General features: G+C 42.9%; 1 protein-coding gene across 5 annotated transcripts; it reads left to right on the top strand.

Annotated features, from left to right (window-relative positions):
* The first annotated feature begins 420 nt into the window (after positions 1-420).
* Positions 421-26,101, top strand: LOC118423958. 5 transcript variants are annotated; one of them, XM_035832292.1, is made up of 35 exons: positions 421-551; positions 3,003-3,324; positions 3,864-3,939; positions 4,519-4,769; positions 4,941-5,034; positions 5,408-5,532; positions 6,097-6,228; positions 6,668-6,764; positions 7,244-7,415; positions 7,864-8,031; positions 8,373-8,468; positions 8,867-8,962; positions 9,300-9,431; positions 9,985-10,140; positions 10,413-10,483; positions 10,631-10,842; positions 11,522-11,643; positions 12,134-12,238; positions 12,722-12,851; positions 13,472-13,597; positions 14,705-14,877; positions 15,656-15,725; positions 15,870-15,932; positions 16,215-16,350; positions 16,721-16,866; positions 17,242-17,412; positions 17,793-17,918; positions 18,420-18,520; positions 18,933-19,137; positions 19,744-19,968; positions 21,391-21,616; positions 22,300-22,375; positions 22,671-22,884; positions 23,782-24,166; positions 25,383-26,101. In XM_035832292.1, the coding sequence occupies exons 1-35, from the start codon at positions 537-539 to the stop codon at positions 25,384-25,386; spliced, it is 5,019 nt and encodes a 1,672-aa protein (XP_035688185.1). In that variant the 5' UTR covers positions 421-536; the 3' UTR covers positions 25,387-26,101. The 5 variants fall into 5 exon arrangements, with proteins under 5 accessions (XP_035688185.1, XP_035688182.1, XP_035688183.1 ...); XM_035832289.1 differs by having other exon boundaries at positions 23,782-24,152; XM_035832290.1 differs by having other exon boundaries at positions 18,933-19,128; positions 23,782-24,152.
* The last annotated feature ends 1,126 nt before the right edge of the window (positions 26,102-27,227 follow it).

Raw genomic sequence — 27,227 nt, forward strand, 5'->3', positions numbered from 1 at the left:
CTGTTAGCGTGTTTGCTGTATGTGTGTATGTGCCGGTGTGTATGTGTGTGTATGTGTGTGTGTGTGTGTGTGTGTGTGTGTGTGTGTGTGTGTGTGTGTGTGTGTGTGTGTGTGTGCGTGTGCGTGTGTGCGTGTCTGTCTACATGAAGTCGGTGAAGCCTGCCATTTCTCTTTGCCTTGTATCTGTTTTGTTTTGTTTTTTTACCCTTTGCTTATTTGTCAGCTATTACTCTAATGTCAATAGCTATGATGAATTATACATAGTTTTATTGCACAACAATTGTACGGGGTACAAAGTATGGCATCTACATAACTACAGTTCTGTAACTTAACGCTTATGTAACTAATATAGAAGTTGTAGTATGTGATAAGTTTCTTACAGTTATTGGAGGCTTTTACAATCATTGGAGGAATTTGTATGTATAATCATTTATAATTTTGCTTTCCAGTCGTATACGCGACCAAAATGTGATGCCGCCGACAACCTGAGGAACCTTGGATGTGATATAGCATTTCTCATCAACCCTACCGCGGATATGGTTGTCACAGAAGTATGTCTTCATTCCTTGTTTTATCTTTCTGTAACTCCGTGAAGACGGAGGCATTGTTATCAGTAGGTGTAGTAGTAGTTTGAAGTAGTGGTAATTCATGACAGTTCATGCCACTTAGCACTAAGAGTTTTTTGGCGACGCCTGATGGGCGAGCCTAATAGTATAGTGTGTGACCGTTAGCAAAGAATTCTAAAAACTGTACAGGAATGTCAGGAATTTTTTTTCCGCGCATCATGCCGCGCATCATGCCGGACTGAACCATTACCTCCACGGGTATGCTTTCCAGTCGCAGGGCACATATACGTGTGCACAGCAGTGTATTCTCGCGAGGCGATTTTCGATTGATCGCCGTGCAAAATTGAGAAAAGCCTAGGACTTCAGACGTACCAGAATTGTAGTATGTAGTATGGTGGTCATGGAAATGTAAACATTTGAAACAGGGGATAAAGGATGGTTGAAATATGTTCCTCGGAAAATGACCCGTGAGTCGTGGAAATCACTTCCGGGTTTTGCCGTGCATCATGCCGGACTGAACCATTACCTCCACGGGTATGCTTTCCAGTCGCAGGGCACTATACGTGTGGCGGTGTGCACAGCAGTGTATTCTCGCGAGGCGATTTTCGATTGATCGCCGTGCAAAATTGAGAAAAGCCTAGGACTTCAGACGTACCAGAAATGTAGTATGTAGTAGGGTGGTCATAGAAATGTAAACATTTGAAACAGGGGATAAAGGATTGTTGAAATATGTTCCTCGGAAAATGACCCGTGAGTCGTGGAAATCACTTCCGGGTTCGTTCGTTTGGAGTTTGGAAAGTTTGGTGGCCTTCTTCACCCTTGATATCTTTGTTTCAAAAAATGCAAACTAATGTTTGAAACAAGCATTGTTTGAGCTTAAACGATGTATAACATGTGGGGTTGTGAGATAGCGATGTGATAGTTAACTTCGCCATTAAAGAACGTTATATTTTGGGTAGCGTTTGTATGTGTGTGTGTTTGTAGAAGACCACCATAACTCGAGAACGCCTGGGTGGATTGTATTGATATTCAGTATGTGGGTAGGTCTTGTTGAGACCTCAAAACGATTAGATTTTGGGTCCCCTAGCGGCCTGTTAAACGGTACTGCAGCGGAACTTCCTGGTTTGATATCTCGAGTTCTGGACATGCTGCGGCTATGAATTTTAAGTGGTAGACAGCTCTTGATGCCGTGAGTAAGTGGTATAGGTTTGGGCCCCCTAGCGTCTAAACATGCTCAGTTCAATTATAGGACCATTGCAACATGTGACCTTTGTAACTTAAAAAGAGAATATTGATAGATATATATTATGCAAAATAAAGACCTAATTTTCATAATTAATGAGAAAATGCTTTCATGTCATTGTGGTAAATGGCGGGAATGTCATACTTGTAGCATTTAGAAGTTATGTACAGGTGAACATCGTTGAACATTAATTATGCAAATGAGGTCCTTATTTGCATAAATTATCAGAAAAAGCGACAAAATCCTTCTTTCTTAACATATATTGCGCACGTCTGTTTGGTGAAGGAGATGATCAAGCTATATAATTTATGGAAATGAGAGCTTTATTTGCATAATTAATGACGAAGGTATGGGGTCGTGGAACTCTAGTTCAACATGTGTGACTTGCTCTAAGTGGTGCGCCGCATCCGGACCATGAAAAACGGCCGTATCTAGAGGCGTACGTGCGCGTATGACTCTACATCAGTTATCAATTCATAGCCGCGTAATAGGGCACTCAGTCAAACATATAGCATATGTAATTTAAAAATAGAGAAATATAGATAGACATAAAATAATACAAATTGTTATCTAATTTGCATAATCATTGAGAAATTGTTATAATATCAAAGTGATTGATGATGATAATTTCATTCTTGCAACATTTGGCAACTACGATATTTGAACGTTATTAGACATACATCAAGTAAATTAGGGTCTCATTTACATAAATTATTAGAAAAGACTACAATAGCTTTCTTTGCTAAGACTTTGATATTTCTAGCATATTATCATTTAGCTAGAGAAGATGATCAACTGATATGATTTATGTAAATGAGGGTCTGATTTGTAAAATTGATGAGAAGCATTTACATTATTAGTTTACCCTTCACTCACAAGAGAACCCCTTTTGACAGCAATGCTCTCTAAACATTAATCGCCAGGCGAATGGAATACGACTATTAAAACCCATTAATAACAACAATCCTTAATATTTATAAACAATAAAACCGTCGCCATGGCAATAATTTTAATTGCCACACTTTTTGTGTATTTGTATGTTTTCGCAATTATACTTTTCCATGGCGATGCTAGTTAAGCCAAATAAGCAATCCAAATTGTTGCATTTTTATGTCATGCCGATCGCGTTTTGTCTGCAAAGTTCACCAAGACAGATACATATACAAATCTGTTTGCCCCCCTCCCCTTTGCAGCAAGGTGTCATCACTAAAAACATCGACCTGGGCGGGTCAGGAGGAGGGGGCATCAAGGCCAATGGGCAGCGGTGGGGCCACGCCGAGTGTTTGGCAGACCCTATCACCTGCGGAGAGGTCGGAGGAGAGCTAGCAGGGAGGACAGGAGGAGGAGGAGGTAGTTCTGGAGGAGGAGGAGGAGGAAGTATCGGAGGAGGAACCAGTGGGAGCTTCGGAGGAGGAAGTTTCGGAGGAGGAGGAACAGGTGGGAGTTTCGGAGGAGGGAGTACCGGGGGTACTTTCGGAGGAGGCGGTTTCGGAGGAGGAAGTACCGGAGGAGGAGGTATAACCGGTGGAGGTTTTGGAGGAGGGAGTACAGGTGGTGGAGGTACAATCGGTGGAGGAGGTACAATCGGTGGAAGTTTTGGAGGAGGGAGTACCGGTGGTGGAGGTACAATCGGTGGAGGTACAATCGGTGGAAGTTTTGGAGGAGGGAGTACCGGTGGTGGAGGTACAATCGGTGGAGGAGGTACAATCGGTGGAGGTGGTGGCTCGATCTCAAGAACTGAAATAAGTCGTACGTTTTGGACTTACGTTCATTGTAGAAGTTTTTGAAGTTAGAATGACTACATTGTCCCCTTTTTAAATTGTCATATTTCGTACATACTTAAACGCACTTTTTGTTACATCTTGCACATTGTTGTACATAGCCCGAGTCTTTGTTGTATTAGGTTGTATGTGAGAGTGCTTCAGTGGTCTCCCGCTAGATGTAGTAGATGCATGGCAATGGATGTTCTGCACAGATTACCAAAAACATGTTTTTCTTCTTCGCTTTCGTTCCGCGAATGTAAGATGACTAGATTGTTATTCCAAATGTAGGAGGATCATCATCATCGTCGTCATCATCATCATCGTCCTCGACGTCCATATCTGGCAGTTCATCTGGGGGAGGCTTCAAGTAAGTGATAACCGACGCCGATTTCGTATACATACATGTGTCCTTTGTATGATAGCGATATTCCTCATTCTATTTGACTATGTGTTGAATAAATATCCCCACTTCAGATACTTAAATAGTAAAGAGAAATTTATATTCCTGATAGCTTTTGATAAACCAAATCTAACCAACCATACAGCTAACTACATTTATGCAATTACCAAGAAGCGAGAGGAAGTCGAATGTCCTATAATAGATTAGACGCATATCTGCATATATAAATGTGTATGATTGTTTTCCATTGTTACATATATATGATTGCTACCATGTGACCTGTACTTAGCCCAGTGTAGCATAAATGTGCAATAAAGGTCTTCATCCATTCTTTATGATATAACAAACTTAATCATTGTCTCAAGGTTCATATCTTTTGATCAACACTTTTATGATCCACAAGTTTATGATTCATCTATGACTCCGGCTCAAGAACGCTTGTATGAATCCAGCCTATATTTGGCTGTACATTTAGATCTTTTTGCCGCGCATTTGAACATATATTCTCAAGACTTAGAGATGGTTTTAATCTCTCCCTTTTGCTAGCTTCGGAGGAGGAGGAAGTTCCTTTGGAGGAGGAGGAGGGAGTTCCTTCGGCGGAGGAGGAAGCTCCTTTGGAGGAGGCGGCGGCGGCGGAGGAGGAGGAGGAGGGGGAGGAGGAGGTAGTTCCTTCGGAGGTGGAGGCAGTTCCTTCGGAGGTGGTGGAGGCAGTACCGGTGGAGGAGGCGGTAGTTCCGGGGGAGGCCTTTTCTTCGGAGGAGGAGGGACTGGAGGCAGCGGAGGCAGTGGCACTGGAGGTATTTTGCTGATCATGTATTTCTCATGAAAAAAATGAAATGTCTTCATACCTTCATCAGACAAGATCATCAGGCTTCATCATTTACCCTAACGAGTGCGATGTGCATCTTCTTGTGTATAATTATCTGATTAAAATCTCAAGAACTACTAACCGGTCAATCCGTACGCAGGTTCCGCGTCAGGTTCCAGTAGCAGCAGTTCATCTTCGTTCTCTGGTACGATTGGAGGAGAAGGCGGTTTGACTAGCGATGACTTCTTTACCAGGTCAGTGACAATTATGCCTGAGATTTGATGGTAAAATAAAAGTAAAGAAAATTAGGTACCACAGGCGTTGATGATTACGATTATAATGTTAAAAAAGGAATTTCTCAAATAAAACACAGGGATCCATCGGCAAAATTCCCCTATCAGTATCACTAGAATTGGTCATGTTGTCAAAATGTTCAACTTCATGTTCCGAAAGTAAGGCCTAGGGTAAGTAGAATTTTTTTCTTGTACATTGTTTTCCATGGGTTTCTGTAAACGACCTCAAGGAGCGAATCCCAATAGTGCAGCATTGTGTGCAAATAATTATGCAGGAATTTCTTGTAATAAAGAAACCCACGTATATTGAAGAAAACTCTTTCTGTTTTTTTAGCCTTGATGAGTTTATGAATTCCGGAGGGAGTGGCAGCGGACGAAAGAAGCGCCAGATTGACGACGACACCTTAAGTAGAATCAACCGCATCTCTCCAAAGCAACTCAAGCTGGACATGAGAAAAGGTGACTAATTCTCTGTCGTGTTGAAAACATGTTCTGTATCTGTATGTCATATCTCAGTTACATGTACTTGTTAGATATACTGTTAACGTATACTTAGTATTATTGCTTTGTGTATAATAATAAAACTATAAAAGAATGTTTGTCTATGCAGGCAGTCGAGTAGCAACGTCGACATAGAAATGTCTGACTTTTTCTGTCATTCTGTCAAAATTCTGTCATTGTGTCCAAACTGTTACTCTTCTACGAAAAGATCTAAAAAAACCTACAGATTCAGGAAGCACTTGTTTAGCGATATATAGCTACCAGGCATATTAGATATCATAACCATACATTTTCCGGAGTTTGATTGATAGTTCGCACACTCAGTAAAAAAGCAAATCCGACGGAATTAAAAACGTAAAAGCAGGTTCAAGATCAGATTATTACATGATTACATGACACTAATGAGTACCATCAAGTAAACTCAATCTTCCTTAGTCAAATTTTCATTTTTATCATTCTGCTTTTGCTTAATAATTAATTCTAAAAACAAATCAATTTTTTTATTTCACACCAACTCTCCAGGATCGACCTACAGTTTCACAATGAACGTGTACCGCCCGAAGGACTACCCTGCCGACCTGTACTACCTTATGGACCTGTCAGACTCTATGAAGGACGATTTGGAAAACCTGCAGGGACTCGCTACGACGCTGAGTGAGTTCTCACACGCATTCTGGTTATAATCACAGCTTGTTCTACATGAGGATCTTGAATGTGCATCCATATGTCACAACAATTACAAATTACTTATATGCAAAGGTGCACTTGCGTCAAGTTTGCGTCACTGCGGGGTTCATTCACCATGTTCACTGTGTCACTGTTTCGTTATTTTCTCCGATGTTTTATAATTTAGATATTGCGTGATACGTAAAAGTATGACTTAGAAGACGACAAAATACACAAAAAGTATGAAAATTCGTTCTTTATCTCTGTAATCCGTTGAGAACCTTTACATAAGTAATTTTTGTGACATATGGACAGCTAACACAGATTTACTTTGTGTCCAAATGTGGCAATACGGACATATACACTGTAAATACGAACAGTGTGGAATTCCCTGACGTTCGTTCTTTATTCCGTTTCATTTTTCTAGCCACCGAGTTGAGGAAACTTACCAAAAACTTCAATGTTGGCTTCGGCGCTTTTGTGGACAAGACCGTGTCTCCCTACGTGGATACATCACCAGCAAAGTACGTATGCATCATACTCATGCCTATTTCATTTTGACTAGGCCCTCTTTCCATTAGAGGTTGTGACCGCTAATGATCAGAGACGGAAGATATTACAGATTAGTCAATGAATTTCACAGATAAGAACAATTTTAGACGTTTTCGTGTCTTTTGGGTCGTTCTATTAGATCTTGTATGAGATTTTTCTAGATCAATGGTCAATCAACGGTCGCCGACTTATTGGAAAGGCCGTACCCTAGTTAGTCCAGGAGGAGATTCTAAGAAGAGGCCGAGGCCAAGAAAGTGAGAAACATAGCCCGCCCAGCACATACGTAATCAGCCTAGTATCATAAAATGATAGCTTGATCTCTTCCGATAATTCCTCGTTATTATGTTCTATGGTCCAGGTGGGGTATCATGGTCCAGGACTCTTTATGCAAATTTATGACAATTAGACAATTGTACCTCGAATTTGAATATGCTGTTCTCCTATCTTCCAGACTGAAGGAGCCCAGCCCCGGCGCCGCCCCTCCCTTCAGCTACATCAACGCCCTGTCGCTCACGGACGACGAGGACCTGTTCAATGACGAGATCGAGAAGATCAGGAGCTCCGGAAACCTGGACGCCGCGGAGGGAGGGTTCGACGGCATGCTACAGGCGCTGGTTTGCAGGGTGAGTAGTAAAGCCTCCACCGCGGGTTGCATATACCTTGGAGAAGCTCTGCTAATGCTTCTGTCACAATAGCGCAGGTGCCCGTAGGGATGTAACCTCGGCCAGACATTTTTGCCCGGTAGACCGCGTGGGTGCTCTCTCGGTGTTCTCGCGATTATGTCACGGCATGTGGCCTTGTCCCGGGTTGATTTTAACTCCCTGGTAGCCACAGGGCCATATAGAGCTCGAGGTCAGGCTCGAAAGAGCACACAAAAAATGGTATCCCAATGTCACTGCAGCCCCGGCCCGGCCTCGAAGCCAGAGATTTGTTGCGGTGGACTTGCCGAAATGATGAAAAAAAAAGCCCAAGAGCTGCCCGGCGTTGCCGCTTTTTCCAAAGCATTAGTCCGGACAAACAGCACGATATGATGATATCATTTGTTGATGACGTGTATTCTTTTTCCACCAGGATAAGATCGGTTGGCGGGAAGCCTCGACCCACATCATCCTGTACGCCAGCGACGCGCAGTTCCACTCGGCAGGGGACGGCAAGCTGGGCGGCATCGTGCAGAAGAACGACGAGAAGTGCCACCTGGACATCAAGGGGAAATACATGGAGGAGTTCGCAAACTCACAGGTATGTCTAACGCAACTTTTTATCTTCACTATGAAGGGTATGTTATTGGTTGCGTTTCCATCAAGGGGAAATACATGGAGAAGTTCGCCCACTCACAGGTCTGTCAATTGCAGCTTGTTACCCTCGCCAAGAATGTTTTTGGTTGCGTTTATTATACTACCCCGCCACACAATACAAAAGGTTATCGACCTACAAGTCTGTCATGTGTGCACTAAATTATATTTTCGGTAGCAATACAATAGTTGTGCGGCTTATCAAAAGCTATAAAATCCGGACGTTTTCAATGCACATGCTACTACACACACATATCATCTCACCTTCTTTCTTTTTCTTTCTTTCAGGATTACCCGTCAATCAGTCAGATTAGATCCCTCCTGGAAGCAACCAACACTCTGCTCATCTTCGCCGTGGACAAAAAGTACCAGAGCGTCTACGAGGTATGCTGTTTCAAACGTAGGATACATGTAACCAGGCAGTAAGGTGGTAATGAGTTTACGTCCTGAAGTAGATGTATATATAATAACGAGAGTTCTTAGACCTCATACCCCCATGAAATAAAATTCTTTTCTTAAAATTCCTAGCTTTGATTATCATTTGTCATTAATTATGTAAATAAGGCTTCATCCATCCAAGATGAACTTCATTTTGAATACAAAGTGAAAGCACTGACTAATTTTTGATTAACGATTGTATGACCAAACTTTGTCAAACGATACTGACAATTCTGTACCCAACAGAAGAGTTTAATCGTATCTAGCCAAGTGTGCCATAAGTAGAATGTATACTATAGTAGCTTGGTTGTCAGGAAAATACCTTTTCACCTTTGTTCTTGCAGAGCTTGGCGAACAGCCAGTTCGCAGGCCTGGCCACCGCCGGTGTCCTGGAAGCGGACTCCAGTAACATCATCGCGCTTATCGAGCGATCCTACAACGTAAGTTGTTTCACAGGTGTATCTTAATCTATTTCTTATGTTGCAGGCGTTCAAGACATGCGGAATTTTTTATATCTTGAACGATGAATGCTGGAAAGTTATTACCAATATTGCATCGTATATGTACGATGCAATAGGAAAATATTACAAGTAGACCCTTGAAATGTAGAATTGATAGACTCTTTTTTTTAACCTTTCAAACTAACTTTCAAACTAAATCTTACTGAATTTAGCTTTCTTACTGAAAATGGGCCAATAATACGCAATAAATGCAATTGTCATCGTCATTGTCATCAAAAGCCATGGATTGATCCTATACCTACCTTTTCGTCTATAGCAACTGCTGTCCCAGATCGAGTTGAGTTTCGTGGACTTCCCCAGCGAGTACATGTCCTACACTGTCACTCCCAACTGTGGTAACGGACAGAGAGACGGAAAAAGATGTACCAACGTGCAAGTAGGGGACGAGGTAAGGCGGTCTTAACACCTTCTAATCGTAACGATGAAGTAAAAATTTGTATGTCTGCACTTTGTTGTCGCTATTGCAGTGGAAGTAAACTCAAATTAAATCAATGAAATCAAATCAAAACCAAATAAAATTGATGAATAACTGTTGACAAATATGGCAATCATCCGCCCAAACTCAATTGTCACACCTATCTACCATGTTCAACCATACTGCCTTGCATGTTTCTTTTCCAATAGCCTATATTACTTTTCTGATATCACCATCATCAAGTGAATTTGTGCCCTACTGTTTGAAAATATCAATACATGTACAGAAAACATAATCTTCAAGCAGATCCTACGGTAGCATAAGATAGTATCAAAAGCTGGCAGAGGAGTGAAGCAGGCCAAGGAGTGTGTAACCGTAGACGACCTGTGCCCGTCTGACTTCCTTTGGCCGACTGTGCTCATTGGTCAGCTTTGATACTAACGTATGGCGCCGTAGGATCTGCTTGGAGATTACAGAAAACAGGCAGTTCACATTGCCCGCTTATCGTCGCTTCTGATGTTTTCAGGTGACCTTTGACATAGAGCTGAAGATGGACGACATCCCGTTAGACTCCGCACAACTGAACGCCGAACACGAGTTCAAGATCAAACCGGTCGGTTTCCACGAAGAGCTGGTGGCCAAGCTGCGGTACCTTGGGTCTTGTGACTGCGAAGCACAAGCAGTGAGTATCATGATAAGAAACTATCTTTGTAAATTATCGCAAGAAGGATAAGATTTAGTTTTCTTAGAAAGTAGACCCACTCATGAAGTTGACAATGATGCATATAGATTACGAAGATAAGTTACTGCAAAGCATAATATGAAGGCTAATTACAGATAACAATGGTACAATAAATAGAAAAACAATGACAGTATGAATGACATAGTAATAGATAATATTCATCACCACTGCCATTTTGAAGCAAATGACTGAATGATCAAATGTTTTTTCAGGTTCCGACAAGTGGCAAATGTAACACCCATGGCACATTTGAGTGCGGAAAGTGTGTCTGTGACTCTGGATGGTAAGTAACTTGCCTTTTCTTACTGTGACGATTATAAGTTCATCTTTTTACCTCAAGTGCGGTGGAAGCGCACCTTTATCCTCATGGATTAGCCTGATGACAAAACAGAACACTAAGAAGTCAAATATCGCTTGTTGACTCTTACAGGCTGGGGAACACGTGTACCTGCGACGCCTCCAACAACACCGTCGCCGCTAACAACGAGGCGTGCATCCAGCAGGGAAGCATCGACGTGTGCCAGCGGAGAGGAACGTGCCTGTGCGGGGAGTGCATCTGCGACAGGCCCGACAGATTCTCCGGAAAGTTCTGCGAGTGTGACAACCAGGCCTGCGAGCGCTTCAACGGGGCTATCTGCGGAGGTTCGTATGGGTATTCACGTACAGCGTATACTACTTAATAAAGTAGCAATATTAACGTTACAGTACCTTGAATTATCCTATGTTAATTGGTTTAAATCTACGTCAAACTAGATCATACTCAACTTTTGCTTAGGCCCGGTTTACACGAGGGAAAAATGACTTGTCCTAAAAATGTCCTACGACGTTCGACGCGCGGCGCGTGTCCTAGGACACATTTTTGTCCGTGTAAAAACGAAAACGACCCGCTGTGGCGCGCCGCAGTGTGGGTTTTATTTTTATTCTAGCTTTTTCGAGGCGATATATTACAGTTTGGTGCAAGTGTTCTATTTTCTTTAGACGAATAAAAAGAAATTGAAAACACTGTGATCAGTTTTTGTAGTGTTCTACGTTCCTTCATACATACAGGAGAAAACCATTAGCTTTGTACTAGTTGTATCTCACCAGTATAGTAATCCCTTTGTCTCACGAGACGATGCTATCGCTCTGTCATTGTTTTTCGACCTTACCAGTGATGTAAAGTAAAACAAAGCTACCCTGACAGCATTTGCGTGATAACATGATACCTTTTGTGTCTAATCGCCGCTTTCTTTAGATTCTAAGGTTACATTTCAACATGGATAGTTGTGTTTTACATGTAGACATATTAAGCATGTTTTGAACATTTTCTATGTCTACCCAGGTCCAGCGTTTGGAACATGTGACTGTGGCACTTGCAAATGCAAAGAAGGCCGGGAGGGTAGCGCCTGCCAATGCCCGAGCGACCGATCCGTCTGCAAACCAAGCAACGCACCGGACGATGCCGTAAGTTAAACTTGTACTATGAAGTAAGAATAGACCCATTTAAGATTACACCACACTTGTATATAGCATTATGGGTTCGCCTCGACGATGTGAGAACAACTTCATCAAAATCATCTTGAGCTATCACGTTAGGTGAAAAACTTGAAAAAAATGCAAACAAAAACGTTTCACCCATCGGAGGTAAACCTCTCTTGCCGGTGGTAATAACGAATGAAGACCTTTCTTGTACATTTTTGCCAAACTGGGCTAAGCACATCTCACGTGGTAACAAAGTATAACGTTACACAAACGTCTAATCTATTCTTGTACTTTCGTCTGGTTGTACTAAAGCTACACGCTAGGTGCCGCTGCAATGACGCGCATCCCTCTCGTCACGGCTCATACCGGTGTAACGGTTATATAAATACACAATAAGTCGTGAATTGTGAAACGTATCCCCTAGCGATGTACTAACCTGATGAAACTTATCACGGATGTTTTCCTTGTTCAGGACCTGTGTAACGGCCATGGTGAGTGCGCCTGTAACGAGGGGGAGGAGCAGCGCTCGTGCGTGTGCGAGGAAGGGTACAGCGGCAGGTTCTGCGAGGAATGTCAGGTACGGTCCATCGGGAATCTAATAATGATTTGAGTTTTATTTAGTTTCCTTTATCTTAATATTGCCAAGTATCATAGCATTTGCATCATTCGTTAATTTTGTAGTATTATATAGAATGACAACATGTAGCACTGACAGCGAAAGCTTGCTGGTATGGCCACAAGTTACCTCAAATGAAACCTGCATTCGACTCAAAAGTACGCAACTTCGAACATATATAGTTCGGGTTCTGTGAAAGAGATCCTTCATTTTGCATTTCTTATCACACATCTTAAGTGTGTGCAAGGAAACATGATGTGAGGACAACACTTCATACATTATGTTCAGGCATATGTTCACCTTCTTGGATCGTGCTTGTGGTTGCGTCTGCTTTGTCCGTAAAACAAAACGTACTAGGGAGGTTGGTTAACAAAAGTGAGAGTGTATTGCTTAAAAGAAGGGTTAACTTAAGTTAACGTCTTTAACTGTTCCGTCCGTCTGTAGGCATGTCCAGGGAAGTGCGACGTCCTGAAGCCGTGTGTCCAGTGCCACGCCTGGGGGAAGAACTGGACAGAGGAGATCTGTGTCAACAAATGCGTGGACAAAGTCTACATGACTGACCGGCTGCGAGACGGTTCGTTAAGTTCCCTTTTTCTTACCATGTTATTTCGGTTCCTTATATATTCCAATCAACACTCCTGGTTATAAATCACATGTTAATAAGATCACGTGTTAATAAGATGACGTGTTAATGAGACCACGTGTCAGTAACTCTCGCGAGTTTACGTTCTGAAGGGATTGGTCATCAGTTTTAATCCAAAGATGGCGACAGTGGTCGTTGAAAATTTGATCCGTGTGTACTTTTGTGTTGGAAGAAAGTTTAGCATTGTACTATGATTTCTGGTTATGATTGGGTCATATTTTCCAAAGCTGGGTCCCGTCAGGCTGTTTGTGGGAACGAAAAATAAAAAGGCACATCACGAAATGCACATTATGATTATGCCTGATGTAGTTTTGTTGTCTCTTGTATCACACTTATCGTTTTGGCAAAACTATGCGTAGGGGCCAAAACGTGACCTTAAGCACAGCAAGAACCTCTTCACAACACAAGCCCAAAAACACATGAAAACACAGTGAACCTTCTTCTATTGTACAATATCACTCTACACTCATTCAAACCCTACAACTGGATAAAAATGTGAGATATATATACTTACAAATGTCCGAATGTAAATGTTTATGTTTCTACAACAGATGTAGGAGTGACGCGTTGTTCGTACACCGATGATGACGGCTGCACGGTTCACTACACCTACGGCACGGACTCCTACAAGGGACAAACGTCAGACGACTTCGTGGTGGAGGTCCGCAAGGACAGAGGTAAATGTCATTCATCAGTTTAGTTCAGTTCATCCTCGGAGAGGTGCCACCATCGTCTCCACATGTTCCTGTCCAGCATGATCGAACGGAGCTCGCCGGCCTGTAAACCCGTGTCCTCGAGCAGTAGCTTCCTGAGTGTGGCCGAAGGGCGGCCACGCCTGCGCGGCTCTCCCGGTTCCCAAAGCAAGACCTCTTCTGCCATTTCCTCGTTTCATTCATATCGTTGCAAAAACGAGATAATGCTATATTGACATAATGTTTTGAAGTATTAGCTTGTTTAATATCAACTAGATTGTCTATACCGTTAGATTAGATTAGATTAGATTAGATTAGATTAGTTGTTAGATTATTTTCAACCCATGATACAAGCAAATGATTGATTTAGATTCTTTAAATAGTACATAGTTCAACCCATATAAATACAGATTGCCATACATTGTACCTGATGATATTGTCGCGCTATATTGACAATTCTCCCATCCTAAAGCCTATGTTTGGTTTAAAGCAGTCATCAACCTTAACGAAAGATAGTCTTATTGCTACCAAGTACTGTGGGTGTATTTTCACTAGATAACTTCAAACTACGCTTGCAGATAGATGTGCAACGTTACAACCAGTTGCTAACATAATGCGTCCCTGCGAAGCTTGTGTGTCACGCCGGACGGCGGTTATACCGGCTACGCAGACAAAGATCATAAGATAAAGTACGTAAAAGCCTACACAGGAGCAATGTCACAAGAAGTACCAATGTCTTCCACAACCGTGTTATGGGTCTGCTCATGTCCTTATTCAAAGAACCACATTTGTAGTAAAGGAAAATTAAAAAGCATAGGTGCTATTTAACACATACACTGACAAAACAGCTGTACAAAAATAAATGAAGTTAGATGAAAGAACGTACCTTCATTCATAGTTAGAGTATAAAAGAGTATAAAAGACCTGTTTCTTCCAGATCACTTCAGTGTCACTGACGAAGGATAGTGGATATATCCGAAACGTCTGACCGTTTCCAAAACCATACCCAGTTGCTTGAGTAACTACTTTTTGTTGTATCTTATTACCTGGATGTCTAACCTACATCGACGTACCTATTTTGTTTTCTTCCAGACTGTGTGACCCCGTTCCCGTGGTGGTGGCTGGTGCTGGGCATCATCCTGGCCATCCTGCTGCTGGGCCTGTGCTGCCTGTGCTGCTGGAGATGTTGGGCATACTACAAGGACAAGCAGGAGTTCCTACTCTGGCAGGACGAGATGAAGCAACAAGCTGTCGGATGGGACACAGTGAGTAGACTGGATACCTAGTATAGGGGAGAATAAGATGAGACGTGCACTCTTTGGTTGCCTGGTCAGAACTGCTCTGGACAGACTGGGGGTCTGTCCCTTTATTGAACACTTATCAGAAACATATGTGGGGTGGCCCTGTCCTAGCTAGGACCACCTATGGCCAGTTTTATAGATCTTCCTGTTATCTCACATTGCGACATCCATATGTGCTTCTAAGACTAGTAACGTATTAGTGATGAGGATAGCTAGGGTCACATTGGACATAATCCAGACCATTGGGCAGCCGATGGGTGAACAGCAAACATTGGTCATTGAGATCGTTAGTCATTGAGATAAATTCAAAGTCAAGGAGTTCTTGCTCTGGCAGGACGAGATGAAGCAACAGGCTGTCGGATGGGACACAGTGAGTGGACTGGATATTATGTAACGTATTCGTGTTGGTGATAGCTAAAGTCCCATTGGACAGGACTGAGATTGTTGGGCAGCTGATGAGTGAACAGCAATCATTGGTCATTGAGATCATTAGTCATATGAGATGATTTCAAAATTAAATCTTTGAAAGATCCTTCAAAAGTCATTTGGAGACGTAGGAAAGTGAAAAGTAATAGTGATATCGATTCAGTTTCGCTCATTGAAAAGCTATTGTTTTGGACGCTCATTGCTGGTGTGATATGTTTATGTCCTGAATGCTTGGTGAAGTCTTAACCACTGTGCTCCGTATGGACTTCATTGAAGTAAGAGCTTTCATGGATTTTTTACATCGACTTTTTTGCAGGCAGAGAGCCCAATCTACACCGGTGCGGTCACGACACACCAGAATCCTGAATTTATCGGTGGAGGCGCCGGTAAGATTACAAGTTTGCTCCTCTAAACAAGCTGCATGAAATTTCTAAAAGGGAATCTCAAGATACAAACGAGTCCGATAAAAGACTTAGCTTTCAAAGAAATTTGTTCTCAAAGTTGTCACTTGATGCATAAATGTTTTATAGCCATTGCAGGTGCGTCCGTTGTTGATGCTGGACTAGTAAACGCATCCGCTCCAGTTGCAGCAGGTACGTAACCTCCTGCCAAGCGTCGGTATTTGATATTTCTATGAATCAGACATTGAAAACAATCTCTTTTCACTCAAGAACGCTATAAACAAACAAAACGTACATGTATTCAATATAACAAAGAAAAAAGAGTCAGCAAGTAGAATTGAATACATAGAAGAGAGCACGTATTGATGTAACAGTCACACGCTTCTCTTGATGGCCACCATGTTGGTGGGTTAGTGCGTCATAGTCACGTGATTGCAAACTACAACCTTACCTTGTACATCTTGTCTCGTGCAGCTGCTCCGATGATTAACCTTGATCTGAAGGACAAGTTGATCGTGAAGACCGGGTCAGTCATCATCCTGGACATCCCCTTCAGCGGCCGCCCCTCCCCGGACATCGTCTGGACTAAAGATGACGTGGAGATCTACAGGTGAGGATGTCAATCAATCAATCAATCGGTTAATTTATCAGTCGATCGTTATTGACCAATACGCAGTAGAATACAAAAGAATGAAACTTGAATAATGTTTATTTACAAACAGTTCCAACATCCACAATATAAAACTCTTTCAGAGAGAGAGGAGAGAGAGAGAAAGAGAGATGGAGATTTGGGATAGTTCCATACTGTAGATGTTGCAACTGTTTTGAAAAAAAAATGATACTCAGTTTTATTCTAAATTCCCATCGACCATCAAAGTGCTGAAAAAATCACAGAGCATCATTTACTCATGCCAGCTACCATTGCTGCTTCAACTGCTGCTGCCAGCTCTTTTCCAAGCCTTTCTCCTTATTTTTTTCAGTGGGGATCGGGTGACCATTGAGAACGCGGCCACCTCCACCACTCTGTCTATCAAGAACTGCCAGCGGTCGGACGCCGGGAACTACAGACTCGCCCTGGCTAACACGGCCGGGCGCGCCAAGGCCGATGTGGACGTCGTCGTCATTGGTAAATATCTCTTGCAATGAAAATGTTTTACATATTCTACCTAAAGACATTTGATAGTTTGCAATATATCTCAAAGGTTGGCGGATATATGTATGTATGTTTGTTTGTGTGTGTGTGTCTTGTGGTGTGTGTGTGTGTGTAGGTGTGTGTATATGTGCGTGTGTGTACGTGTGTGTGTGTAGGTGTGTGTATGTAGGTGTGTGAGTGTAGGTGTATGTGTGTAGGCTTATATGTGGGGTTGGTGTGGTCTGTGTGTTTCTGTTTGTGTGTGTGTGTATGTGTGTGTGTATGTGTGTGTGTATCATGGTGTGTGTGCATCTGTGTCTGCAAGTGTGTATACACTATTATTACATGTCATCATTTTATCCCACGCAGACAAACCGGGACCTCCAAAAGAAGTGCGTATCGATGACGTCATGCAGGATTCCGTGGCGTTGTCATGGCGACAGCCAATGGACGACGGCGGCAGCAACATCACTAACTACGCGGTTGAGAAGTTTGATTATGACCGTAACAACTGGGCCATGGTCAACCCTTATGTCCCAGGTACTGAAGTAATTTTTTTTCAAAAATTACACGTATTAAACTCTAGTATACATATCTTACGTCTTGCTCGACAGTTAATAACTTTTGCATCGGACCAGACCTGTGCATTGGTAGAGGTCCTCTACAAGGCTCCCAATGTCGCTGAAAATAGTAGAAATCGGACAAATACAAGATACAGACAAATAAAACACTAGAGGAAGGGGTTAATCGGCCCAAATTCTATTTTTGAGGCGACCAACTCCTCAAGTCACACATTTGTGTTGTCTATCTGGCCAATTTCTACCTTTTCCAGCGACATGTAGAGCCTGGTAGAGGCTGGGCCAAGCCTTGTAACAAAGATTTTGTTGACCTTAAGCTTGTACTGCTATATTTTGTTGCAGGTTTCAACTACACCGTGCCTAACCTGGTGCCCGGAGCGGAGTACCTGTTCCGTGTGGCCGCTGAGAACCAGTGTGGGCTCGGGGAACCGACAGAGAGCGAGAGGATCGTGGTCCAGAACCGGCATGGTAAGGGTTGTGCTCCTCAATTTCTGCAGTAAGGTTCAGTGGTTTGAAATAAAACCAGTCAAACTAAATCCTAAAAGCATGGCAAGAATTTTTCTCATGTGGTGTGAGGCTAAGTGGTATTGGCAGATATCAAGTCAGTCAAACTAAAGCCCTCCAAAACTACCCAAAAGGGAAGAAATGTATTCATGACTTACACACCTACATAAACACTATGCATAACAGTACATATACAGTACTGCACAGTCTCTCCGTTTGAAGAATTTCTCTACTGTTATATATCTGAATTCGTTTTCACCATTACATGATATACGCTTAAACTACCAAAATGATTGCCACGGTCCAGCCCTTGGAAACAAGAACAGTGAAAGTAGGAAAAGTAATCTAACATAGATTTGATTGAGATTGAGATAGTATTTACTACATACACGGGTGCAACAATTGCAAATGTTCTTCAATGTCCTTAAACTGTGCTCAAACTGATCTATCAACCCTTATCTCCAGGCCGACCCCCGGGCGTTCCCGGTACCCTGACCTATGAAGAAGTGACCGGTGACCGGGTGACCCTGCGCTGGAGCCCGCCATTGGACGATGGAGGTAGCGAGGTGAGTAGGGCACATTTGTGTATGACTCCTGCTGATCAATACTTTGGCTTCAGTAAAAATGTGAAGAAAAGTTAGAATTCCTTTCTAAAGAAATCTCTCCTAATTACACTGTCCCCTGTTGGGAAAACACAACTGACATAAGTGTATCTACAAGTGAAAGTACGATGAAATTAAGGCAGGGTGTGTGCGGGTCTGTATGTGCGAGCTTATTTTTTCAACACACGACCTCAAAGTCTTTTTCAAGTCATTTTTTCCACTAGATATCTATATCAAACAGGTTAACTCGTGTCTTTGCAGCACAGACATGTTTATGGCCTCCTTCAGTCCATATCGACCATGGTAAAGTTCTAATTTAAGTAGTAATTGGTGAAATGAACATTCGTCATATTCTCTTTGAAATCGTTCATTCCAGATCACCAACTACGTGATCCAGAAGCGTGACTCTAACGACCCCCACGGTTGGACCACGGTGTCCTCCTCCGCCACCCGCACCACTCACCGGGTCGGCAACCTCAACCCCGGCGGTAACTATCGCTTCCGAGTCCGAGCGGAGAACTACTACGGTCCGGGGCCCTGGACGGAATCCGGCGGAGTCATGCTGGGTGGAGGTTCTCTTGGTAAATTTTCCCATAACTCAGGTCTAACTTCGTAACAACCGCGATCCTAACTTGTGTGCAGTCTGGCATTCAGTTCAATGTTTGGTCCAAAATTGTGAAACTACAATGTTTGTAGACTGAACTTCGTCCGAACAATGTTTGTTCCAAAATTTGTAAAAATCCGATGTTTGTAGAATTAAATTCATCCTTAACAACCATGATCCTAACTTGTGTGCCGTTTGCCCTAAATTGACATTCAATATCTAATGGCTTCTGCCTGTAGCGACATCGATGAAAATCCATCGAATGCATATGTGGCTGCAGTTTAGAGACTTTCACTAATTAAGATCCAAAACGTGGAAAAGAAACATGACCGTAACATTTCTCTTGAAAGATGACAGATTGAAGACACAATCACTAATTGAACATTCTGTACTTTTTTGGTTACACGAATCCAGTCTGCCTTATTTCTAGATTATTGGCAATGGTACTTTTTTTCAAAATCAGCAAAAGAGTGGTTATTAAGAAAGCATTAATTGGCCGCTAGAAGCCACTGCAAATGTCAAATCGGTGGAGGCCAGCTCACATATCTTTTACAATGCACCACAACTTCATCCACGTTTTCAGGAAGGGGACCGGTGCAACAGAACATGTCGTCGTTTAGCTCGGGGCAGTTTTCCACTCTGCCCGCCGGGATGAGCTTCCAACAGCCGGCCTACATCATCGCTCAGGCGCCCCCCATGAGCTCGACCCTGCCGTACGGAGCCAGTTTCCCGTCCATGGCGTCCTGGGGATCATCCATGCAGCAAGAGGTTCCACAACAGCAGGCCCCTCCTCCGAAACCTGATCCAAGTGAGGCCCCCTACCGTTTGCAATTGGGACTGCCGCCTTCCTCTGCTGCCCTTCTCTACCACTTCTCCACCTTCCCGATTGCTTTTGATCCGCCGCGTTTCAACAGCACAGCAATTTTGAATGTCCCATCACTGCAATACATATCTTTGTTCCTTGTCGCGCTTGCTCTGCATTCTCAATGTCGCGCTCATAATCGCGCTGTGCCCCTCCCCTTTAACCCTTTTAAATAGGCTACAGGATTAGTTTCCAGTATTAGACAGCTTTGCCTATCCCTCTGAGTATTCAAATATCGATCCATTGCTCTCTGAGCAGTAGCGTCATTTTCGCTGTAGATAGTCTTTTATCCCGCCCTTGCCTTGGCTAGCGTCTGTAGTGCTTTTGTCATATTCACTTCCACATGTAACGTGCTATGCTGATACTGAGACCACTCACACATTGTTGCGGTATCGCTTACCTGTTCTGCAATGATGCAGCTGTGTGCAACATAGGGCACTATTGTGTAGTCTATATCATAGAATTTAGTTGCCTCCTGCACTAAATGCCCTGCGCCTAGCCTTGGTCATTCCTCTAGCGATACTCACGTTGCTTTTCCTTTGGCGCAACTATACTGTACCCTTGTAGACATGCAGTAGTGCAATGCATGCGATTCCTTAGCCGTCCAGCCTAATAAACATTAAACGTGCTTCTTGTAGTTTTCATGGTTACCTTCCCTGCCGCTTTGTAAAAGATTCATGGAGTATCATGTGCGAATGTCATGGGATTGTTGCCTTTATTCCATTGTAGTTTTCTTTTGATAAATGATTATTGCTTCTCGCTGAAATATTCCTGTTCCGGTATGCTGCTCATGTAGTTAATGCTGGTAGACATTGAAACATATGTGTTAAGATCCCCCACGTCATAATTTTCTACTTGTACATACTATCGGGAATGGCATTTGTATCGAACTTGTAGGATCTCGTGAAATGGCCAGACATCATGTACTTGATTTTTAAAGCCTACTTACAGCTGACAGAAGATGCTTACCTTGAAATATTACATACGCTTGTACATGCATTAACAAAGATAGTCTTCGATGCCCCCGGACGCTGAGAAAGCTGCTGAATAACCCCGTATTTGCGTAGACCGACAGAAAGATAGTAATCCTTGCGCCACCAGATTTGTAGTGAATTGGATGAAGTTCCACGATCGAAGCAAGGAGCTCCTTGATCGAAGGGACCAAGAAGACGGTAAGATGCTTGAAAGGAAGCTAACAAATGACGCTTGCATAGCCATCAGGCAGAGATAACCCGCAGTACCTGCAGATAGATCCTCAGTACCTCCTGATAGACCCGCAATACCTCCAGATAGACCCGCAGTACCTCCAGATAGGCCCGCAGTACCTCCAGATAGGCCCGACATTCTGACGTGTGTTGCTCGTCCCAGTTGGCCCGGTGCTGCGCCAGGGAGTGACTCTAGTGGGGAAGGACTTCACCGAGGTGCTGCTGCTGCTGATGCGGGGGGACACGGGCATGCCCAGCCCGCTGGCACGCTTCTACACGCACCAGCCCATGGACCAGATGGGCGAGCAGCAGCTCAACGACTGCACCGGCGGCCTGTGCGGGTTCAAACCTGCCGAACTGCTCATCCTCTGCGGACTCACGCCCAACAGGTTAGTTTCTTTTTTTCCCGGGCTTTATTTATTTTGTGTTCTACGGCCAGCGTAGCTCAACTCAGTGTAACCACACTGCTTTACAGTGGGGCCCTGGATAATCTTTATAAACAACGAATGAAGACATTGACCTCAGGCACTTGCAAGTACAGTAGAAACTAGTTAATTGCACAGCGGATTAACGCACACTTCTGTTGACTACACGATATCCCAAAATCCCGAACCGGTGCGGTCAAGCTGGATAACTTCGCATTATTGCACCAGTCGGATAATTGCACGAAATACGGCTTTTACTGTATTGATATTGGCTTGAGTTTGTTTTTGTTAAATTTGGGGGGCTGTTTTTTATTGGCGGTTTCTGCTTATTATGACATGGGCATTCGCTGTATGCAATCAGTGAAACGGTAATATCAAAACGACTACCGTATTAAGAGCTGTATGAAGGTCAGCAACACGTATGGATAAGTTAGATTAGGAAAACCTTATGAGAACATGATTATTTTGTCATTAGCGGAATATTACAACGCCAAAAACCTTATTTCATAATCAAGAATAAAACCTTACCGTCAGTATTGGCCTCCGAGTAGCCGTTTCAGAAGATAAACGTGAAATCCAATGTTTAAAGGCTGACGTTAAGACATTTTAGTAATACATACTGAAGATTTAACTGTTGTTTTTCGCAGGTCCAACACGCTTAAATTGTGCCATTACCTCATCATTCTGGCTAACGAAGAACGGAGCCACCACCCAAGTTTTAATGTGAGTTTGCTTTATCTGATAAGGTATACTAATAGTCACAAGCTACATGTAGTCTAACATCGCTGTACAACCAGTAGAGATCAGAGGTTACGTTATGTGAAATCAGATAAGAGATGAGGGACGGGTTTATGTAGTTGCCCTGTTCCTACATACTCCCCCCCCACGTTTATTTTATGAGAAAGATTGTATCATTATGTAAACAAAGTTGCAAAAATGCAGTGTTGATGTTTGCTTCACCATACTTTGATTGTAAAAGAAAAGTAAACATTAAACTGCCTTTTTTTTCTTTCCATAGAGCCTGGATGATGTCCTAGTTACTGTGAAGCAGATCTGTAAGAAGCAGGACCTGTCCTATGACGCCATCTCTCTCATCAACGCCCTGACCATCCTGGTGGATCTCGGTAGGAAGTACCACCACCAGGACCTCCAGAAGTTCGAGAAGGCGCTGCACGAGGCTCGCACCAACATCACCAACAGGGAGCTTGGCAGGGTCATCCTTACCATCCTGGGTACACTGAGGTTTCCACGTATCTACTGCAAAATGATGGAGGCATAGGACAAGCCACTTACTGCTTACAGCGAGGAAATGCTGCTTCAATGCCGTGCATTGCCGACCACCCCCCCCCGCAATTTAGCCTATTATCCATCCCTATATAGCTCTTTATAGGCTATATCCAGTAGTACCAGTACCCGTCGCAAAATACAAGGCTAACCACAATCAAGTGTTATCTATTTCATTCTCGGCTTATGAGCTGAACGTCGATGACTGTAGCAGGGGTAGTAGTAGTTTGTAGTCTCAGTCTTTGTTGCCTGTAAATATGTTGAGAGCATCAGGCAATGAATAATCTCTTTATTAAAAGCATTGTCTTTGCGTTCTGAATGGTCGTTCACCATCCTGGATTCATCCAACCCCTGCCACCATGGTGCCTGCGGCAACAATCTTTGATCGCTCTCGCGTCTTCTTCGCACGCTTTGCAATCGACCCGCGTTTGCTGGTAAAGGCTCAGTGCTTATGTGAGATTGCTGCGCCTCTCTTTCCTTTCTTCTTTTCCCCACGAGTATTCGCGTTCTTTCTACACCTCTATTCCGATTTTCCTCACTTATGGTGGGAATGTGGTAGGAAGTCACATTATCATTGACAAATTATGTTTTGTAACGTAACGTGAGGAGATTTCAATTATCTTTAAAATGTCATGTGTTGGACTTTATCTAATTGTTTCGTCAATAACTTTGAACACATTTCAACACATTGTAATAGATATTTAATCTAAAACGCTTATGGCAAACACAATGTCACTCAGGGATTAAAAGGGAAATTAATTTCTCCTTATCAAATTATTAACTTCTCGTCAGCCCTATAAAGCCCACAGCCAAATCTAAAACATGACGTCACTATTGCTCCTTAGGCTTGAACGTCGTTGTCGTCAAGGTGAACGTGACCTTGAAGAACAAGGACATCACCCCTCTCCTGCTGAGCCTGAAGGACGGCGACGTGGACCTGCCGCCTAACGGCGATGACCTGTGCCGCTTCAAGCTGGACACGCCCCTGGACCAGATGACGGACGACGAGCTGCGTGAGAACATCGAGGAACTCTCGGGCTTCACCCCGGAGAACCTGCTGGAGCTGATCCAGATGCCGGCGACGCGCCAGAACGTGCTGGCCCTGGCTCACCTGATGATCCAGCGCGCCAACGAGGACCTGCCCGTCACCCCGGCGGCGCTGACACCAAAGGCCCGCTCACGGACGTCCTCACAGTCAAGTGGCACGGGCCAAGAGGTGGGTATGAAAAGGTCAGTATCGGACACTACCTGCGGTACGTATCTTATCCGCCGCCGGCCGCCTCGCCTCGGCTGGCGATCTCGTCTTGAACTAACCGCCAACCGTGTCTTCCACAGGGAAAAGGTCGCAAATTTTCACGTATTCCTCAGATGAGCAAGACAGGTTTTCACTATTGCAAAGCTGTTATTAATGCCTGTGAACTCCTAGCAGACGTTTTGAAGCATTTTCATAGGGTAATTTGCCAGAAAAACTGGGTAGACGGAAAGGGGTTGCGGTCTTCTTTACCGGCATCTGCTTTGAGCTTGTTTGTCGTACTTTGTTCTTATGACTCCTTTGATGAGTATGTGTCAACTGTCAACTACAGCTTACTTTTGGGACACGCTGCCCAACGAATCGGTGACGTCAGTGAATCTTGTTTACACATGCTCATCCAATGCAACGTCATCAGAACAAATGTTTATCATCTGAGAACCTTTTGAAAACTTGAGACCTTTTCCTGTTACAAAATGCCGCTTACTAAACTTGTCAGACATGCATTGAGTTACCATTTCTAAAGCAAGGTTTTGAAATGAGAAAGACCTTCCCTCGGATTTCTTTCTTTGACAAGGTGTGCATGAAATTAAATTACTTCTGATCATTTTTTTCCTTTTGTGTCAGAGCTAAGGAATGTGTTAATTCTTGAAAAGTACTTACCGTGGACGTGTCAATGTTTGGGGCTTTTGTTGGGTGCACTTCTGGAGGTGGCGGTCTTACTGATTATTCTTTCATTTGTTATGATAATTAGAAATCCCGATTTAAGTTTTTCCCATAACTTGGTCAACATTGAAGCTAAATATGAAGCACAAAATGGTGCATGTAATACTGCTTAAGTTTTGTTGTTGCTTTCTTTATAAAAGTGCAATCTACGATACAAAAGCACTTTTGTTGTATTAATACGTTTCTTCAACGCTTGCATGATCTATTTCTTTGGATCACAGATTTGGTATCACACTTTTAAAATCAATTTGCACCAAAATCCTTATCGTTAAATCCAAGCCTTAAACACGGTGAATGAAAATTAGCGGTCTCCTAAACTTCGCAGCAACTTTCTTAAAACTCTTCACACTTATCTGTAGTTCTGTTTTCATTTCACCGTCAATTGCTAAAGGAAGCAATGTCATTAGACATCTTTCAAAGCCAATGTAAATGTAGTTCTCAAAGTTTTGTATTTCTCTCTTCTGTTAACAGTTAACCGGCCCGGAGCGGGCAGCCAGAGTGGGGAGGAAACTTGATTGGTTAGAGACAGCGTTGGAAGAGGCAGCTGTCAAACAAGCGTTAAACTGTGCAAGACTTTCAGCCTCCAAACCAGCAAAAGACTTTGACAGGGACAGCCTTTTGATCAGTTTAGAAAATCTGCAGGACGTCACGAAACAGTACCAACATCCGGAGTGGAGATATTACCAGGAAACATTGACGATAGCGAGACAAAGTATGTCGGACCCAAACCTTGGCAAGTTGGTTCTGGCGCTTATTGGAAAACCGAGTTAGCACACACATATACTTCATATATATGTATATGTCTAATTTAGACTAAAGCGTCGTTCAAAACGAGCGTCGTTTAAAAAGCACAACTTGAATAGAAAACGTAACAAAATTCTGGATCAGATGACATTTGAAGCTACAAGGTGTATTTCGTTGAATACACTAAAACTTTGTGTACTAAATTTTATATCAGATGTCTTACTCGATAGAGAAAGCAATGATGAGACTTAAGAAAATTAGATACAGTACCAATTCTCTTAATGAATGTGCGATTGTTGGAATTTACACTATTTTTCAGCTAGTTGCAAACAGTATCGTTCTAGCTGTTCTTATGTACTGTTAGAAAAAAATCGATTTTATTGTTTAAATGAAGAATGCGCGCAATTTTGATCTTGAAAAAAAAGGAAAAGAGAGTAAATTTGAAAGGAGCTAGAGAGGTACTGAATGTTAGATTTACTACTGTCAAGTTAATATATTTATGCTTTAGAAGTATGGAGAAAACTTAGTACTGTTGGGCAAATTGGTGGTAGCGTAATTTCTAGCGAGTATATATTTGTAGGGTTGCCTTAGGGCAACGGTGTTTGCCATTTTTCACTGATTCCAATGTAGGGCGTTGGACAGTTTTAAGATGATTTGTTTGTGTTTTGAATTATTTGTGGCCCCGTGCAAGTTCAGATGCAAATGACAGCGTCTAAGTTATTATGGTGAGGTTATTGGCTTCAGTGCATTCAACCTTTCGATTGAATAAGACGTATTAAGAAGTAAAGTTACTGTAATTTATGTATGTATATTTGCTTACGTTTTGAATATTGGATTATTTGGGGTGAATGAAATAGGGTGCTACAGGAGCTGTAATATAAGTTGCAACAGCATCGTAAGCCTGGATGTGCAAAGTCTGTAAAGGTGGGGTCACACATGCGTATACATTCAAGTCCTTTTGAGGTGCGTATGAAGCTTTTAGTCTCTACCAGGCTCCACAGGTCGCGGGGAAAATAGTACAAATTGAACAAATATAGATACATAACATGCCAGATGAGTTAGCTGACCGAGAAGTATGGCTAGCGACCCAGCTAACTCGTCTGACATGTTACCTGTTTACGTTTGTCCAATTTCTATTATTTTTCCGACGACCTGTGAGGCCTGGTATAGGTAAATACTCCCATGAGCGCCTCATATATAAGCACGTGTGACCCCACCTTAACAGACGCCTTAGGTCAGCAATTACCTATAGTAGGGAAATGTGCAAGGCACTCTAACGTCCGTATCTGGCATTCCTTTTGATTGTGTCTGAAAGAGACTAGGGTTTGATAGGACGGTGATACCGTATCACGCACTTTAGTATCACAAAACAGAATCGTTGCTAAGTTAACAGTTTGCTCGACTGTTAGTTCAGCTTGTCGCTTATACGCTTATCAACAGTAGTGGACACGGGTCGATATTGTACATTTGAAAATCCAACGAAGGAAATTATCAAGCTGGCTAAACATTTTCCCTTATTATACATTTACCACAGTCTTTTTTTCCTTAATTCAACCATGCTGTAAGCACAAA

This window comes from Branchiostoma floridae, chromosome 10, assembly GCF_000003815.2.
Source record: "Branchiostoma floridae strain S238N-H82 chromosome 10, Bfl_VNyyK, whole genome shotgun sequence".
Classification (NCBI taxonomy): domain Eukaryota; kingdom Metazoa; phylum Chordata; class Leptocardii; order Amphioxiformes; family Branchiostomatidae; genus Branchiostoma; species Branchiostoma floridae.

Bases quoted from the DNA above. Each gene is read 5' to 3' on its own strand.
- LOC118423958 (XM_035832289.1), top strand. The intron at 3,940-4,518 runs GTAAGTGATAAC...CCCTTTTGCTAG, and splicing joins TCATCTGGGGGAGGCTTCAA to CTTCGGAGGAGGAGGAAGTT. The intron at 10,141-10,412 runs GTGAGTATCATG...ATGTTTTTTCAG, and splicing joins GTGACTGCGAAGCACAAGCA to GTTCCGACAAGTGGCAAATG.